This window comes from Erythrolamprus reginae, chromosome 3 (genome assembly GCF_031021105.1).
Source record: "Erythrolamprus reginae isolate rEryReg1 chromosome 3, rEryReg1.hap1, whole genome shotgun sequence".
Classification (NCBI taxonomy): Eukaryota; Metazoa; Chordata; class Lepidosauria; order Squamata; family Dipsadidae; genus Erythrolamprus; species Erythrolamprus reginae.
Window position 1 is genome coordinate 3310036 of NC_091952.1, and position 16511 is coordinate 3326546.

General features: G+C 47.5%; 1 protein-coding gene across 1 annotated transcript in view; it reads right to left on the minus strand.

Annotated features, from left to right (window-relative positions):
• The window catches only part of CCM2L (CCM2 like scaffold protein), an 18741-nt gene extending 4949 nt beyond the window's left edge, over nucleotides 1-13792 (minus strand). Inside the window, 8 exon segments of the mRNA XM_070744348.1 lie at nucleotides 4991-5054; nucleotides 6128-6263; nucleotides 8427-8911; nucleotides 10130-10166; nucleotides 10168-10314; nucleotides 10543-10626; nucleotides 11790-11960; nucleotides 13748-13792. Coding sequence (XP_070600449.1) covers nucleotides 4991-5054; nucleotides 6128-6263; nucleotides 8427-8911; nucleotides 10130-10166; nucleotides 10168-10314; nucleotides 10543-10626; nucleotides 11790-11960; nucleotides 13748-13777 — 1154 coding nt within the window. The 5' untranslated portion in view covers nucleotides 13778-13792.
• Between the last annotated feature and the right edge of the window lie 2719 nt (nucleotides 13793-16511).

The following is a 16511-nucleotide window of genomic DNA, read 5'->3' on the forward strand; positions in this document are numbered from 1 at the left end:
GAGCCGCTGCGACCTGGGCGTCTCCTGAGGAGCCCAGCCCAGCTGAGGACCGGAGGGGGCTGCTGGCGGCTACTTAAGATCCCCCAAGACGCCAGAAAAGCAGAGGAACATCCGAGACGCTCAGCGTGGGGGCGGGTGAGAGCCGCTGCGACCTGGGCGTCTCCTGAGGAGCCCAGCCCAGCGGAGAACCGGAGGGGGCTGCTGGCGGTTTTTCTTTTCTGGTTCCGGCGGAGCAGCGGGAAGGAAGGAGGGATGCCGCTGCTCCGCCGGACTACGGTGATAACAACAATAATATAGGTAATTTTGAATTAGTTTGAACGCCAGTGTGCATGTTGGTGAGTTGAAAGTTCCTAGTCTCGGTGTCCGGTTCCTGTGTGTGCGTCCTCTCCTTGGTTTTGCCGTGGGAGAGTTAAGAGCTGGGAGCCTCGATCAGCTAGGGCTCGGAAGATGGCGGCCCCTGTGGAGCGAGTGAACTTGACAGCCAGGCAGACCAAGACGCCGAGCAGCTGTGCGGTGGGTGCGCTCGGCGCTGGAGGAGACCTGGCGGACGGAGGACCGACCATTGCGATAGGAGAGAGGAGATTGAAAGGAGACCAAGGGAGGAGGACTGGTAGATCAAGGTCTGGTGGTGAGAGAGTTTTACAGACATGGATGCCCCCCTCCCTAGTCTGGGGGGGAGGGAGAGAGATGCTGAATGATCCTTGACTTTTGAATAACCTCTGCCCCTGAGAACCTGGCACTTTGAGAAAATTGGCACTTTTGAGGAACTTGGCACTTTGAAAAACTTGACATTTTGGGAAACTTGGCACTTTGAGAACTTAGCACTTTTATTAGTTGCTGCTGACCGTATTTCCTAATCGAATTGAATTATTCATTATTACCTATGTTTGTATTTTTATTGTTATTTTTAGTTAGTTTTAATAGTGTTTTTAATATTAATATCGTTCTTAATTGCTATTTTTATACTGCTATCAATTTAATTGCTTTTTTAACATAATTGGGGTTTTATATAATGGGTGACTGGGGTACATATACGTGTGGGTATGAATGGAATGATTGGTATGATTGGGGGGGTCGGGGGTGGGTGGGGATATGGTATGGATGAGTTGATTGACAGTAGTGCGAATGACAGATTTGGCCCACCTGACGCCCGGGAGACAGGGGAGGGAGGGACACCGATCTCTGGGGTGGCAGAGGGTCGGAATATTTCAGTGTTGCTGGGGAGAGGCAGATATGGCGGGGGCCACAGAGCTAGCCGTTCCAGGGGAACGAGGGACCGTTGCTTAATAATGGTCCCTTGTTCCAACTCTGTGAGCCCAATCCTGGGTACTGGTGATGAGTGTAACTCTGGCCCTGGACTCAGGTTGCTGCTGCTTAATGCCAGGTCGGTGGTAAATAAAGCTCTCCTCATCCGGGATTTGATCCTGGATGAGGAGGCCGACCTGGCATGTATCACTGAAACCTGGCTGGGCCCAGAGGGAGGTGTTCCTCTCTCTGAAATTTGCCCAGCTGGGTTTCAGATATGGCATCAACCTCGACCCCAGGGAAGGGGGGGAGGAGTGGCTATTATAGCCAGGGAGAGCCTTTGCCTACGTGGACTCATTGCTCCGGAAATTGCGGGTTGCGAGTCACTCTTTATGAGGTTGGAGTTAGGGGTTCAGGTGGGCTTATTTCTCACGTACCTGCCTCCCAGCTGCATGTCAAAAGCCCTGCCTGTGCTACTCGAGGAGGTAGCCGGGTTGGCGGTGGAGTTCCCCAGACTTATTGTCTTGGGGGACTTCAACCTGCCGTCACTCGGCGAAACCTCGGGGTTGGCACAGGAGTTCATGGCCACCATGACAGCCATGGACCTGACTCAAGTAGTACGGGGTCCGACTCATGAGGGGGGGCACGCACCTGACATGGTATTCCTTTCCGAGCAATTGAGCAATGGTCTGAGACTAAGGGGCTTAGAAGCAGTGCCTTTGTCATGGTCAGACCATTTTCTACTAAGGCTTGACTTCCTGGCTCCAATCCTTCCCCGCAGGGAGGCGGAACCAATGAAGATGTTCCGCCCCAGACGCCTAATGGATCCAGAGGGTTTCCAGACGGCGCTTGGGGTTATTCCAGAGGCACTCATCCACAGTTCGGCGGAGTCTCTTGCGGAGGCCTGGAATATGGCTGCTGCGGAGGCTCTCGACCGGATTGCGCCTTTGCGACCTCTCCGTGGCGCTAGACCCCGTAGAGCCCCATGGTTCAACGAGGAGCTCCGGGAGTTGAAACGCCAAAAGAGACGTCTAGAGAAGCGATGGAGGAAGAGTAGGTCTGAATCTGATCGAACACTTGTAAGAGCTTTTATTAAGACTTACAAAGTGGCGCTCAAGGCGGCAAGATGCGCGTACCATGCCGCCTTGATTGCATCAGCGGAATCCCGCCCGGCCGCTCTGTTTAGGGTGACCCGCTCCCTTCTTAACCAGGGGGGAGTTGGGGAGCCCTTGCAGAGTAGTGCCGAGGAGTTTAACACGTTTTTCGCTGATAAAGTCGCTCAGATCCGGGCCGACCTCGACTCCAATTGTAAAACAGAGTCGACTGACAACGAGTCAGTCGAGGTGACTGGGGCACGTACTTGTCCACCTGTCTGGGAAGAGTTTGATCTGGTGACACCTGATGAAGTGGACAAGGCCATTGGAGCTGTGAGTTCCGCCACCTGTTTACTGGATCCGTGTCCCTCCTGGTTGGTCTCGGCCAGCAGGGAGGTGACAAGGAGCTGGGCCCAGGAGATTACCAACGCTTCCTTGGGGAGGGGAGTTTTTCCATCACTCTATAAAGAAGCGCTTGTGCGCCCCCTCCTCAAGAAGCCTTCCCTGGACCCAGCAGTACTCAACAACTATCGTCCAGTCTCCAACCTTCCCTTCATGGGGAAGGTTGTCGAGAAGGTGGTGGCACTCCAGCTCCAGCGGTCCTTGGAAGAAGCCGATTATCTAGGTCCCCAGCAGTCGGGCTTCAGGCCCGGTTACAGCACGGAAACTGCTTTGGTCGCGTTGATGGATGATCTCTGGCGGGCCCGGGACAGGGGTTTATCCTCTGTCCTGGTGCTCCTCGATCTCTCAGCGGCTTTCGATACCATCGACCATGGTATCCTTCTGCACCGGTTGGAGGGGTTGGGGGTGGGAGGCACTGTGCTTCAGTGGTTCTCCTCCTACCTCTCTGGCCGGTCGCAGTCGGTGTTAGTGGGGGGTCAGAGGTCGACTCCGAGGTCTCTCCCTTGTGGGGTGCCTCAGGGGTCGGTCCTCTCCCCCTTGCTATTTAACATCTACATGAAACCGCTGGGTGAGATCATCCAAGGACATGGGGTGAGGTATCATCAATATGCCGATGATACCCAGCTTTACATCTCCACCCCATGCCCAGTCAACGAAGCGGTGGAAGTGATGTGCCGGTGCCTGGAGGCTGTTGGGGCCTGGATGGGTGTCAACAGACTCAAGCTCAACCCGGATAAGACGGAGTGGCTGTGGGTTTTGCCTCCCAAGGACAATCCCATCTGTCCGTCCATTACCCTGGGGGGGGAATCATTGACCCCCTCAGAGAGGGTCCGCAACTTGGGCGTCCTCCTCGATCCACAGCTCACATTAGAGAACCACCTTTCAGCTGTGGCGAGGGGGGCGTTTGCCCAGGTTCGCCTGGTGCACCAGTTGCGGCCCTATCTGGACCGGGACTCATTACTCACAGTCACTCATGCCCTCATCACCTCGAGGTTCGACTACTGTAATGCTCTCTACATGGGGCTACCTTTGAAAAGTGTTCGGAAACTTCAGATCGTGCAGAATGCAGCTGCGAGAGCAGTCATGGGCTTACCTAGGTATGCCCATGTTTCACCATCACTCCGCAGTCTGCATTGGCTGCCGATCAGTTTCCGGTCACAATTCAAAGTGTTGGTTATGACCTTTAAAGCCCTTCATGGCACTGGACCAGAATATCTCCGAGACCGCCTTCTGCCGCACGAATCCCAGCGACCGATTCGGTCCCACAGAGTGGGCCTCCTCCGGGTCCCGTCAACTAAACAATGCCGGTTGGCGGGCCCCAGGGGGAGAGCCTTCTCTGTGGCGGCACCGGCCCTCTGGAACCAACTCCCCCCGGAGATCAGAACTGCCCCTACTCTTCCTGCCTTCCGTAAACTCCTCAAAACCCACCTTTGCCGTCAGGCATGGGGAAACTAAACATCTCCCCTGGGCACGTTGAAGTTATATATGGTATGCCTGTATGTGTGTATGTTAGTATAGGGGATTTTCTTAAACTCATAATATTTTAATTAATTGGATTGTATTGGATTGTTTTTCACTTGTTGTGAGCCGCCCCGAGTCTTCGGAGAGGGGCGGCATACAAATCCAAATAATAAATAAATAAATAAAAGCTCAAGAATGTAGTATTTTTAAATTGCAAACCACAAAACAAGAGCTGAACTATATTCTAGAATGGAGGTACACCGAAGCGTGATGTGACACACACTTAAATAACCAAAGGATGTGACCCAGTAGTCAGCAGTGCTACTCACAAGTAGACCTCTTCCTAACTAACCATTCATGCCTCCTCGAGGTCCTGCGCACCCTGGCATCCAGAAGAGGCCCCTCCTCTTCTCCTGAGTTACTCATCTCAAGAAGTACAGAAGGCTCTAGTTGGTCTCCACCCTCTGACACCATGTCCTCTTCGCTGTCAATCTTGGGCGGCAGGAACACAGGACGTCTGTACTGCACCTCTACTATCTCTGCATCCTCTTGGTCCATGACTAATTGCACCGGACGTAATTAGAAGAAGAAGATGATGATGAAGAAGAAGAAGAGGAAGAGGAAGAAGGGGAAGGGGGAAGGCGGAGGAGGAAGAAAAAAGAAGAAGAAGAAAGAGGAGGAGGAAGAAGATAGTAGTAGTAGTAGTAGTAGTAGTAGTAGTAGTAGTAGTAGTAATAGTAGTAGTGACAGTTCAGCTGGATGTCAGCTGTCCCAAGAGCAGAACTTACAAGGAGCTGCAGCAACTAAAGTCGGCATCATAACCGTATGTCCCATCAGTCCGACAGCTCTCACCTGGGATGGGGAAAGAAGACCACAAGGTGATGACCTTGGGCGAGAAAGACCAGGGTTTTTGATTTTCCAACGGCAGTCGAGAGTTCTTTCCTGCACAAGTAATCCTTGCTTAACAAAGTGCTAGCTTCGCAACTCTTGAAAGTCACAACAGACCCTTGCAAAAGGTATTGATGACTCAATTTCAAAGTTCTAACAGCTACACAAACCACGATTGTGCCATTGCATTTTTGGCACCCAACAACCCAGCCTGCATTTACCGCCGTTTCCACACCCCATGGTCGTGGGTTGCCATGTGCGAGTTGGCAGAAATATGAATTTTCTAAAAAATAATAATAATAAAATACAATACAATACAATATGCAATATAAAATAATATGCAATATAAAATAATATGCAATATAAAATATAAAATATGCAATATAAAATATGCAATATAAAATATGCAATATGCAATATGCAATATAAAATATAAAATATAAAATATGCAATATAAAATATGCAATATGCAATATAAAATATAAAATAATATAAAATAATATAAAATAATATAAAATAATATAAAATAATAATATAAAATAATAATATAAAATAATAATATAAAATAATATAAAATAAAAAACAAAACAAAACAAATAAAATAAGTAAAATAATAAAGTAATATAAAAATACAGTATAAAAAATACAATACAATAATAAAATGAAATAAATAATAAAATTAAAATACATTAATAATAAAATAAAATATAGAATATACAGTAATAAAAATATAAAATATAAAATAAAATAAAATAAAACAAATAAAATAAAATATATAAAATAATAAAGTAAAATAAAAAATACAATATAAAAATAAATACAATGCAGTAATAAAATGAAATAAATAATAAAATAAAACATACATTAAATAATAAAATAAAACAAAACAAAATAAAAAGCAAATAAAACAGAACAGAACGAAACAACAATCACTAAACATTAAAGTAAAAGTGACCACAATCTTTGCCAGACACAGGTAATCCTCGACTTGCTTCGATTGGGTTTGCCAGTTGTAACTTATTGATGGGTCTACTCACTCCGGCTGGAGAGCCAAGGCCGCTTCGGGGTGGAGGTGTAGTGGTAGCCGGCCCGATCCACACACTCGATGGTTTGGTCGCCGTAAATGATCTGGAAAACCTGACAGATCAAAGCACAGGACTCCTCAGCGGCGTCCTGCGTGCAGAGCCGGGAGGGAAACAGCGATCGTTAATTGTGTTATTGACGGTGTTTGTATCTTTATTATTTTCAACAAAGAATTTAAGGCAGCGAACATATCCACACAACTTTCTCTTCCTATTTTCCCCACAACAACCCTGCGAGGTAGGTTGGGTTGAGAGGGAGTGTCCCAAAGTCACCCAACTGGATGTAACGCCTAAGGCGGGACTAGAACTCCCAGTCTCCTGATGATTGGCCAAAAGTCATCCAAATGGCATTGTAATATTACAATGTAAGTAAATGGTTTGTAACCATGGGAAAGGCTAATGTAAGCCATAATCAGCATGCAAATATGGGTTTGCTAACTGTGCTGCAACCTGATTGGCTGTTATCTATATAATAGAAGTAACACCCTTGCATGGGTGTGGTTTTGTTACAGAATGGTTTGTTATAGCGTGGTTTTTTATAGAGTGGTTTGTGCTGAGTAGTTTGTGCTGGGTGGTTAGTGTAGTTAGTGGTTGCAGTGGTGGATGTAATGGTAGTTGTATACTAGCATTGTGGATAGTTTATTGTAGTGGTTAAATGTAAAGGTGATAGTTTATTTAGTAGAATAGAGTAGAATGCTTGGCTGCATAGGAAGCAGGAAGAGGGAGATTGTGATCCCCTTATATAGAATGCTGGTGAGGCCACATTTAGAATAATACTGTGTTCAGTTCTGGAGACCTCACCTCCAAAAAGATATGGATAAAATTGAACGGGTCCAAAGACGGGCTACAAGAATGGTGGAAGGTCTTCAGCATAAAACGTATCAGGAAAGACTTAATGAACTCAATCTGTATATTCTGGAGGACAGAAGGAAAAGGGGGGACATGATTGAAATATTTAAATATGTTCAAGGGTTAAATAAGGTTTAGGAAGGAAGTGTTTTTAATAGGAAAGTGAACACAAGAACAAGGGGGTGCAATCTGAGGTGAGTTGGAGAAAAGATCAGAAGCAATGTGAGGAAATATGATTTGGCTGAAAGAGTAGTAGATGCTTGGAACAAACTTCCAGCAGACGTGGTTGATAAATCCACAATAACTGAATTGAAACATGCCTGGGATAAACATCGATCCATCCTAAGATAAAATACAGGAAATAGTATAAGGGCAGACTAGATGGAGCAGGAGGTCTTTTTCTGCCGTCAATCTTCTATGTTTCTAATTAGAGAAGTATTTTGATAAGAAGAAAAGTAAAATATGTTTTTACAAGAAAGACTGCTGCAGGGTTTTTCATTGAAGACTTCAATTAGGTATAGAATAGAATGGAATGGAATAGAATGGAATAGAATAGAATAGAATTTTATTGGCCAAGTGTGATTGGACACACAAGGAATTTGTCTTGGTGCAGATGCTCTCAGTGTACATAAAAGAAAAATAGACATTTGTCTAGAATCATGTGGTACAACTCTTAATGATTGTCAAGGGGTCAAATAGCAATGAAGAAAACAATCCATATTAATATAAATCTTAGGATACAAGCAACAAGTGAGAGTCATACAGTCCTAAGTGGGAGGAAATGGGTGATAGGAACAATGAGAAAAAACTAGTAGTAATAGTACTGTAGTGTGGACTTACTAAAAAGCTTTGACAGTGTTGAGGGAATATTTGTTTAGCAGAGTGATGGCGTTCGGGATGGCATAGTGGTGAACCGTGGCTAGTTGGTAGGTTTTGCCTGCGCAAAACTCAACACAACTCAACACAAATGGGGTGCCAAACATAGTGCCCCATTTGTGGATTATTCCTATATCTTCTCTTCTTTCTTAGATATATATCTTTCTATGAGTATATCCTCTAGAGCAGTGTTTCCCAACCTTGGCCACTTGAAGGTATTTGGACTTCAACTCCCAGAATTCCCCAGTCAGCATTTGCTGGCTGGGGAATTCTGGGAATTGAAGTCCAAATATCTTCAAGTGGCCAAGGTTGGGAAACACTGCTCTAGAACCTTCATTACATATTCACTATATGTATACCCAATATAACCCTCATTGTGTAATGGAATGAATGAATGAATAAATAAATAAACGAACGAACAAATAAATTAATAAATTAAATCAATGAATCAATGAATCAATGAATCAATGAATCAATGAATTAACAAATTAATAAAACTCCACTCTTGCTGCAGGGCTGGCGCACTTACTCGGTTGGCCACGGCCAAGATCACCAGGTTGCAGTAGGCATCTGGGCAAGGTTCTTTGGGGTCCAGCGGGTTGTTGCTCGTGTGACGGTGTTCCCAACTTCCATAAGTCTTGCCACGCTCCCAGCTGCCCCCAGCTTGGCCTCCGTGCCGGCGTTCCCAGCTTCCGCTGGCGGCGTGCCGGGGTTCCCAGCTGCCGAAGGCCCTCCCCGTGCCACTGCTGGTGCGTTGCCTCTTCTCCCAGCTGCCGGTCGCCTGCTTGCGCTCCAGGCTGCCTCCACCGCTCGGACGTCCCTCGGAGCCCCCGCGCGACATCCGCCAGTCCAGGCTGCAGATGGTGTGGCGCCGTTCCATGGGGCAGCCCAACTGACGGGGATTCGGGGGTCTCTTCTCCCCAGCGGATCCCACAGGGTATTTCTTGTCCGGTTGGGGGATCCTGGGATAAATGTCCAGTGTCCCACCCGCGGGAACAGGGTCGAGGCCCAGGCCTGGCAGAGGGAGAAAAGGGAAGAAGAATCAGGCCAAGAATGATGATGTTGGCTAGTTTGGGTCAGGAAACGTCTGGGAGAAAAGCCTCAAGCCTCAGAGAGGACCACACCGTCCTCCTTTTCTTCTTTGGAGCTCATTCCCATCTAGCACTGATGATGTTCCCTAGTTGGGTCATGAAACGTCGCAAGAAAACCATCCTCAGAGAGCACCAAGGGTCCCACCCTCCTCCTCCACGATCTGGTCCAGGATCGAGATCAGGACCTGGGCTCTGGATCCAGACTTGAATCTGGACCTGGACTTAGAACCTGTCCTGATTGGAGACCTAAGCAAGGCCTGATCTAGATCCTGATTTAGATCTTGGTCTAAAGCCTACATATTGGGGGAGGGAGGGAGAGTGGGGATAGACAAGAGCCGCAGCTAATCAGAAGGAGCTTATTTCCTCCCTCCCTCCCTCCCTCTTTCTTTCTTTCTTTCTTTCTTTCTTTCTCTTTCTCTTTCTCTCTCTCTTTCTTCCTCTCTCTCTTTTTCTTTGTCTCTTTCTCTCTCTTTCTTTCTTTGTCTCTCTCTCTCTGTTACTTCTTTTTCTTTGTCTCTCTTTCTTTCTCTGTCTCTCTGTCTCTCCCTGTTTCTTTCTCTCTCTCTTTCTCTCTTTTTCTTTGTCTCTTTCTTTCTCTTTCTTTCTCTGTCTGTCTCTCTCTCTCTCTTTCTTTCTCTCTCTCTCTCTTTCTCTCTTTCTTTCTCTCTCTGTCTCTGTTTCTCTCCTTCTCTCTCCCTTTCTTTCTTTCTTTCTTTCTTTCTTTCTCTCTCTCTCTCTCTTTAGAGCTGGGGTGGCACAGTGGTTAGAGTGCAGCACTGCAGGCTCCTTCAACTAAACTGCTAGCTATAGTTCAGCAGTTCAAATCTCACCACCAGCTTAAGGTGGATTCAGCCTCCCACCTTTCCCAGGTGGGTCAAATGAGGACCCAGATTGTTGGGGGGCAAGAGGCTGATTCTGTAAACTGCTTAGAGAGGGCTGGAAAAGCACTAGGAAGCGGTATATGTCTAATTGCTATTCCTCCCTCCCTTCCTTTGTGGGTCAAATGAGGACCCAGATTGTTGGGGGCAAGAGGCTGACTCTGTGACCCGCTTTGAGAGGGGGTGTGAAAGCACCAGGAAGCGGCATATAAAGTCTAAATGCTCTAAATGTTGTTGCCAATGTGCCTCCGTCCCCATCCCACCTGTCTTCAGCACCAGCAGGTGCAGCGCATCGTCCCTTCAGGTAGGAAGCGGCGGCGATTTCGTGGGTGGGGATGCGAAGGATGAGCTCCTCGTTGTCCCGCCAGGTGAGCAGGAGGCTGCGAGCGGAGAGGCTCAGGATGCTGTCTTGCTCAGCGGTGCTGTGCAGCGGCAGCTCCTTCAGTTGCTGCCCGGAGCATGAAAAGAGCATGAAAATAAATTAGGGGGAATTCAGGGGTGATGAACCCCTGGCATCCCACCCCCACCCCTCCTATTTTTGGTTCATGTGCCAAACATGGGTGAGTGCGTGTGCTAGCACGGTCACATGTGCCTGCACCCATTCCCTCTCCTCGCTCATATGCGCACCCCATGCTGCCCCGCGCATGGGCAAAAATCAACATTGAAGCACATTTACCCGGGCGGTATCCAAAAGCTGCAATAATTCATCCGACTGGAAGGGTTGATGGGAGGTGTTCACCCAGGTCAAGTGCCCTAAAAACTGAAGGAGGGGGGGTTAGAAAAGATGGTGTTATGCCGGACCTCTCGTTAATAGCCGCCGTCACAAGCAGGAAGAGGGAGATTGTGATCCCCTTATATAGAGCGCTGGTGAGACCCCATTTGGAATAATACTGTGTCCAGTTCTGGAGACCTCACCTACAAAAAGATATTGACAAAATTGAACGGGTCCAAAGACGATCTACAAGAATGGTGGAAGGTCTTAAGCATAAAACGTATCAGGAAAGACTTCATGAACTCCATCTGTCTAGTCTGGAGGACAGAAGGAAAAGGGGGGACATGATCGAAACATTTAAATATGTTAAAGGATTAAATAAGGTTCAGGAGGGAAGTGTTTTTAATAGGAAAGTGAACACAAGAACAAGGGGACACAATCTGAAGTTAGTTGGGGGAAAGATCAGAAGCAACATGAGAAAATATTATTTTACTGAAAGAGGAGTAGATGCTTGGAACAAACTTCCAGCAGACGTGGTTGATCAATCCAAAGGAACTGAATTTAAGCATGCCTGGGATAAACATATATCCATCCTAAGATAAAATACAGAAAATAGTATAAGGGCAGACCAGATGGACCATGAGGTCTTTTTATGCCGTCAGTCTCCTATGTTTCTATGTTTCTAAGGAAGGAAGGGAGGGAGGGAGAAGAGATTGGAAGGAAAGAATGAAGGAAAGGAAGAAAGAAAGAAAGGGAGGGCGGAAGGAAGATAGAAGAGAAGGAAGGGAGGGAGGGAGAAAGGGAGGAATGTAGAAGAGAAGGAAGGAAGAAAGAAAGGGAGGGAGGGAGGGAGGAAGGAAGAAGAGAAAGAAGGAAGGAAGGGAGGGAGGAAGGAAGGAAGGAAGGAAGAAAGAGAGGGAGGGAGGGAGGGAGGGAGGAAGGCAGAAGAGAAAGAAGGGATGGAGGGAGGGAGGAAGGATGGGTTGCTTTCTTGCAGACGTTTCTTGACCCAACTACATAACATCCTCCGTGTTCATAGGTTGCTGGGGTTTGTAATAAAATTTTTGCAAGAGAACAGCGAAGGACCCCCCACCACTCCGAGGTTGGTTGAGTGGGCAGAGGGGCTAAATAAGAGGCTGTGGGAGCAGACCAGGTCTACCAGGTCCCCTAATGCCTCGAGGGGGGGGCAAGCTCCCTGTCCCCGCACTCACCTTCACCTCCTTCTCCACGTAGTCCTGCAGCAGAATCTGGGGGTCGATGAGGTAGTCGGGGGGGTAGAGAGGCACGGAGTGGAGGGGCCGGCGGCAAAAGACCTTCCCCTTCAGCGCCTGCTTGCGGGAGGCTTTCGGGAAAACCAGGCGCTTGATGGGGGACACGAATCCCTGCAACAGGCCAAGGGGGTTATTGTTTTTTCCCCCTCAAAGTTTCTTTATTAATTTTCAAAAACAGAAAAATATTAAAAAGAACTTGTTACATTACTACAAATCAACACCTGTGTCCAACACCTTTTGAAGTCATACATCTTTTTACAATGTTTTTGGTGTATATATCATATCACTAATATACTGTATGTTTATTTGGTTATTATATATCAGAAGGGTGTGGAAAAGAAAAAGAGTTTAATTATCATGTTACTATGTATTCATTATTTTTATATACATTTACACTTTAATTTTTATCTAGTCTGTTTGCTTTCAATCTTCGGAGAGGGCGCGGCATACAAATCTAATAAATAATAATAATAACAACAACAACAACAACAACAACAACAACAACAACAATAATAATAATAATCTGTTCCGTTTCTTTGCACTACCCATGAGTCGGCCCTCTCTCTTTCGGAGGGTAGCTGCACCATTCCTTCACCCCTGCCAGGGTGCCTGATGCCCAAGCTGGGAGTGGACAGGAGGAGAGGGGGGGGAGAGATGGAGGAAGAGAAAGAAAGAAAGAAAGAAAGAAAGAAAGAAAAAAGAAAGAGAGAGAGAGGGAGGGAGGGGGAGAGAAAGAAGGGAGAGGGAGAGAGAGAAAGAAAGAGAGAGAAGAGGGGGAAGAGAAGGGGTGGTGGTCCTTGGAGCTGCTTCACTCCTCACCTGAGCTGGCAGCCTCCAGGCCAAACCACCTGCTGCCCCCTGCTTCTCAGCCCTTCTTCAGCCCCTGGGAGACCCCCAGCCTGGGAAGGGCTCCTGGGCGAGGGAGGGAGGGGGCCGTATCAGGGATAAATCCTGGCTTAATGCTGGAGCCCTGAGATGGAGCTGGAGGAGAAGAAGAAGAAGAGAAGGAAGAAGAAGAAGAAGAAGAAAGTCCAAACAGGGGGCAAGAGGTGGGGGTCAGGGAAAGCCTCAGGCTTCCAATACTCTGGCTCAGCCCCCTCCTCTGCAGCCCCTTTCCCTGGACTCAGGTGGGGCTGGCGGGGAGTGCCCCCCATCTAGCTCCCTACAGGCAGTCCTTGACTTATGACCACAAACTGAGCCCTAAATTCTCGGCTGCTGAGCGAGACCATTGCTGAAGACTCTCTTTTACGACCTTCCTTGCCACCGTTGGTAAGCAAATCCCCGCCATCGCTTCAGTTACCATCCCCGTCATTAAGCGAATCTGGTTTTCCCATTGACATCGCTTGGGAGAAGCTCGCAAAAAGGGGAACAGGGCCAGGATGCTGCAGCCGTCGTAATCTGAGTCAGATCCGAAACCCCCTGAACCTTTGATCACGGGACCGCAGGAACGGTGGCAACGGTCGTAAGTGTGAAACACGGCCCTAAGTCCCTTGTTTCAGGGCTGTTGGCAACCTCGAAATGAGCTGTTGTAAGTCAAGGACTACAGCGTCTGAGCAGCCTCCCTCTGCAGTGACTACACTAACCATGATGCCCGGTTTTAGCCCCCACTGGGGTCAGGGAGTACAAGGCTATTCTGGCCTATATGGGTTGCCCCCCATAAATGACCTCCCCAGCAGGCCAGGGCAGAATTAAATCAAATGAATTAAATCAAATGAATTAAATCAACTTAATTCGATTAAATTAACTTAATTAAATCAAATGAATTAAATAAAATAAAATAATAAAATAAAATAAAATAATTAGATTAAATTAACATAATTAGATTAAATTAATATAATTAAATCAAATTAATTGAAATAAAAATAATTAAATGAAATGAAAAACAGCTCCCCGCTCACCTTCCTCCCTTTCTTTGCTTCGTGCTCCATGGCTTCTCCGCCTTCTCCAACTGCCTCCCTGGGAAGCCGCCTCTTCCTCTACGCCATCCAGCCTTTGTTCTCCCATCCTGTCTGGGAAACCCAGAGGTCGGCCGGCCCCAGCCTGGATCCGCCGAGGGAAGGCCTGCCTGCAGGGAGGGAGCTGGGATCCGGAGGGGGGGGGGAGATGTTGCCCAGCTGAGGCCTCTGGGGGCCTTGGGGGCCAGGAGGGTGGAGGGGGCGCCTGGTTGGGGATGGGGGCAGGAGAGGCGGGGAGGGTTTCTCCCCAGGAATGCCTTGAAAATGGGAGAATAATTGAGGCTTCTGAAAGAGATTGTGCACCAATTTTCTTTTCCTTCCTTCTTTCTTTCCTTCCTTCCTTCCTTCCATCCATTCATCCTCCCTTCCTTTTGCCCATCCATCCATCCATACAATCTCCCTTCCTCACCTCCCTTCCACCCATCCACCCCTTCCTTCTTTTTGCCCATCCATCCATCCATCCATCCATCCATCCATACAACCAATCTTCTTTCCTTCCTTCTTTCCTTCCTTCTTTCCTTCCTTCTTTCCTTCCTTCCTCCATCCCTCCCTCCTTTCCATCCAGCCATCCACCCTTCCTTCCTTTCACCCATCCATCCATTCCTCCATCCCTCCATCCCTCCATCCAATCTTCCTCCCTCCCCATAGTTCCCTCTAAGCTGAGCAGTGAGCAATGGCTCACTTAAAAATCATCATCAACTCAGAGTTTTCCAAACCTGCCCAGAAGCCGAGAGGGAAAGAGTGAGAGGGAAGGAGAGAGAGAGGAAGAGAGAGAAACAGATAGAAAAAAGAGAGGAAGGAAAAGAGAAAGAAAAAGAATGGGAGTAAGGAAGAGAGAAAGAAAATCAAAATCTAGTTTGAAACTAGCTCAACTATTGAAGTGGCATTTTGATATTGATAGAGTTGCCCTATTATGAGCTCACTGTTATAGACACACAGTACAGTATTTTATTTTGAAAGTCTCTGAGGCAAAACAGGGTGGGTTTTTTGTTTGTTTGTTTGTTTGTTTATTTATTATTTCTGTGCCGCCCGGGACTGCTGCTCAGACACTATACTTTTCTGCCCCCCCCAAAAAAAAATTAGAGGGAACACTGTCCCTCCCTCCCTTCTTTTCCTCCCTCCCTCCCTTCCTTCTTTTCCTCCCTCCCTCCCTTCCTTCTTTCCTTCCTTCCTTCACTTCTTTCCTTCTTTCCTTCTTTCCTCCCTTCTTTCCTTCTTTTCCTTCCTTCCTTCCTTCCTTCCTCCCTCCCTGCCTTCCTTCTTTTCCTGCCTTCCTTCTTTTCCATCCCTTCCTTCCTTCTTTCCTCCCTCCCCCTCCCTTTCTTCTTTTCCTTCTTTCCTTCCTTCTTTTCTTGCCTTTCTTCTTTTCCTCCTCCCTCCCCCCCACCTCCCTCTCTTCCTTTCACCCACCCCTCCACCCTGCCAGCCAGGATCTCCCTGTCCACTGTCTCAGTCTCAGCCGCTTCAGGACAGAGGGTCTTCGACTCCCAGAATCCCCCCAGCCAGTTCTGGGCTGCAGTTCCATCTATCCTAGAGAAACCCGGCCAGTGGAGGGCACTGTGCAGAGGGGACCCAAAAAGTCAACGCCATCAAAGCCCAGACCCTTCAATGTCCACCAGAGGGAGCCACCACCGCCTTTTTTTTTTTTTGCTTCTACACTCATAGTTCTGTTCCGCTGTATTGCTTAAGTTTCTTTAATGCAATGTTTCCCAACCTTAGCCACTTGAAGATATCTGGACTTCAACTCCCAGAATTCCCCAGCCAGCATTTGCTGGCTGGGGGATTCTGGGAGTTGAAGTCCAAATATCTTCAAGTGGCTAAGGTTGGGAAACACTGATTTAATGCACAGAAGCTCCCAGGCTTAAGAATTGGGTGATGTATTGCAAGGTAAGAATAACCTTGTGGAACAAGAAATCTCCATCACAAATAGAAACATAGAAGTTTGACGGCAGAAAAAGGCCTCTTGGTCCATCTAGTCTGCCCTTATACTATTTCCTGTATTTTATCTTAGGATGGATCGATGTTTATCCCAGGCAGGTTTTAATTCAGCTACTGTGGAATTACCAACCATGTCTGCTGGAAGTTTGTTCCAAGCATCTACTACTCTTTCACAAGAGGGAGCCAGAAGCATTCCTTCTCCCCTTCCTCCTTCTCCTTCTCCTCCTCCCCTCTGCAAACCTTACTTCCTTGTAACCCTGTTGATGTTACCTAGTTGGGTTCAGAAACATCAACCAAGACATCAACCAAGATCAAAGAACCCCAAGAAACCCACAGTCCTCCTCTTCCTCTTCCTCTTCCCCCACTCTGCAAACCTCACTCCCTTGAAGCTCTGATGGTTACCTAGCTGGGTCAATGAAACGTTTGTGAGGAAACAACCTGTTAGTACTATGCACATAACAGTTTGGGTTTGGCAATATAAACATTCAAGGTATGTTTCAATGAATTATAACACTATAGGTTTAAGAACTAGTATTTTAGGAATATAGTGTTGGTTATGACCTATAAAGCCATTCATGGCATCGGACCAGAATATCTCCGAGACCGCCTTCTGCTGCACGAATCCCAGCGACTGATTAGGTCCCACAGAGTGGACCTTCTCCGGGTCCCGTCAACTAAACAATGTCGGTTGGCGGGACCCAGGGGAAGAGCCTTCTCTGTGGCGGCCCCGACTCTCTGGAACCAGCTCCCCCCAGAGATTAGAACTGCC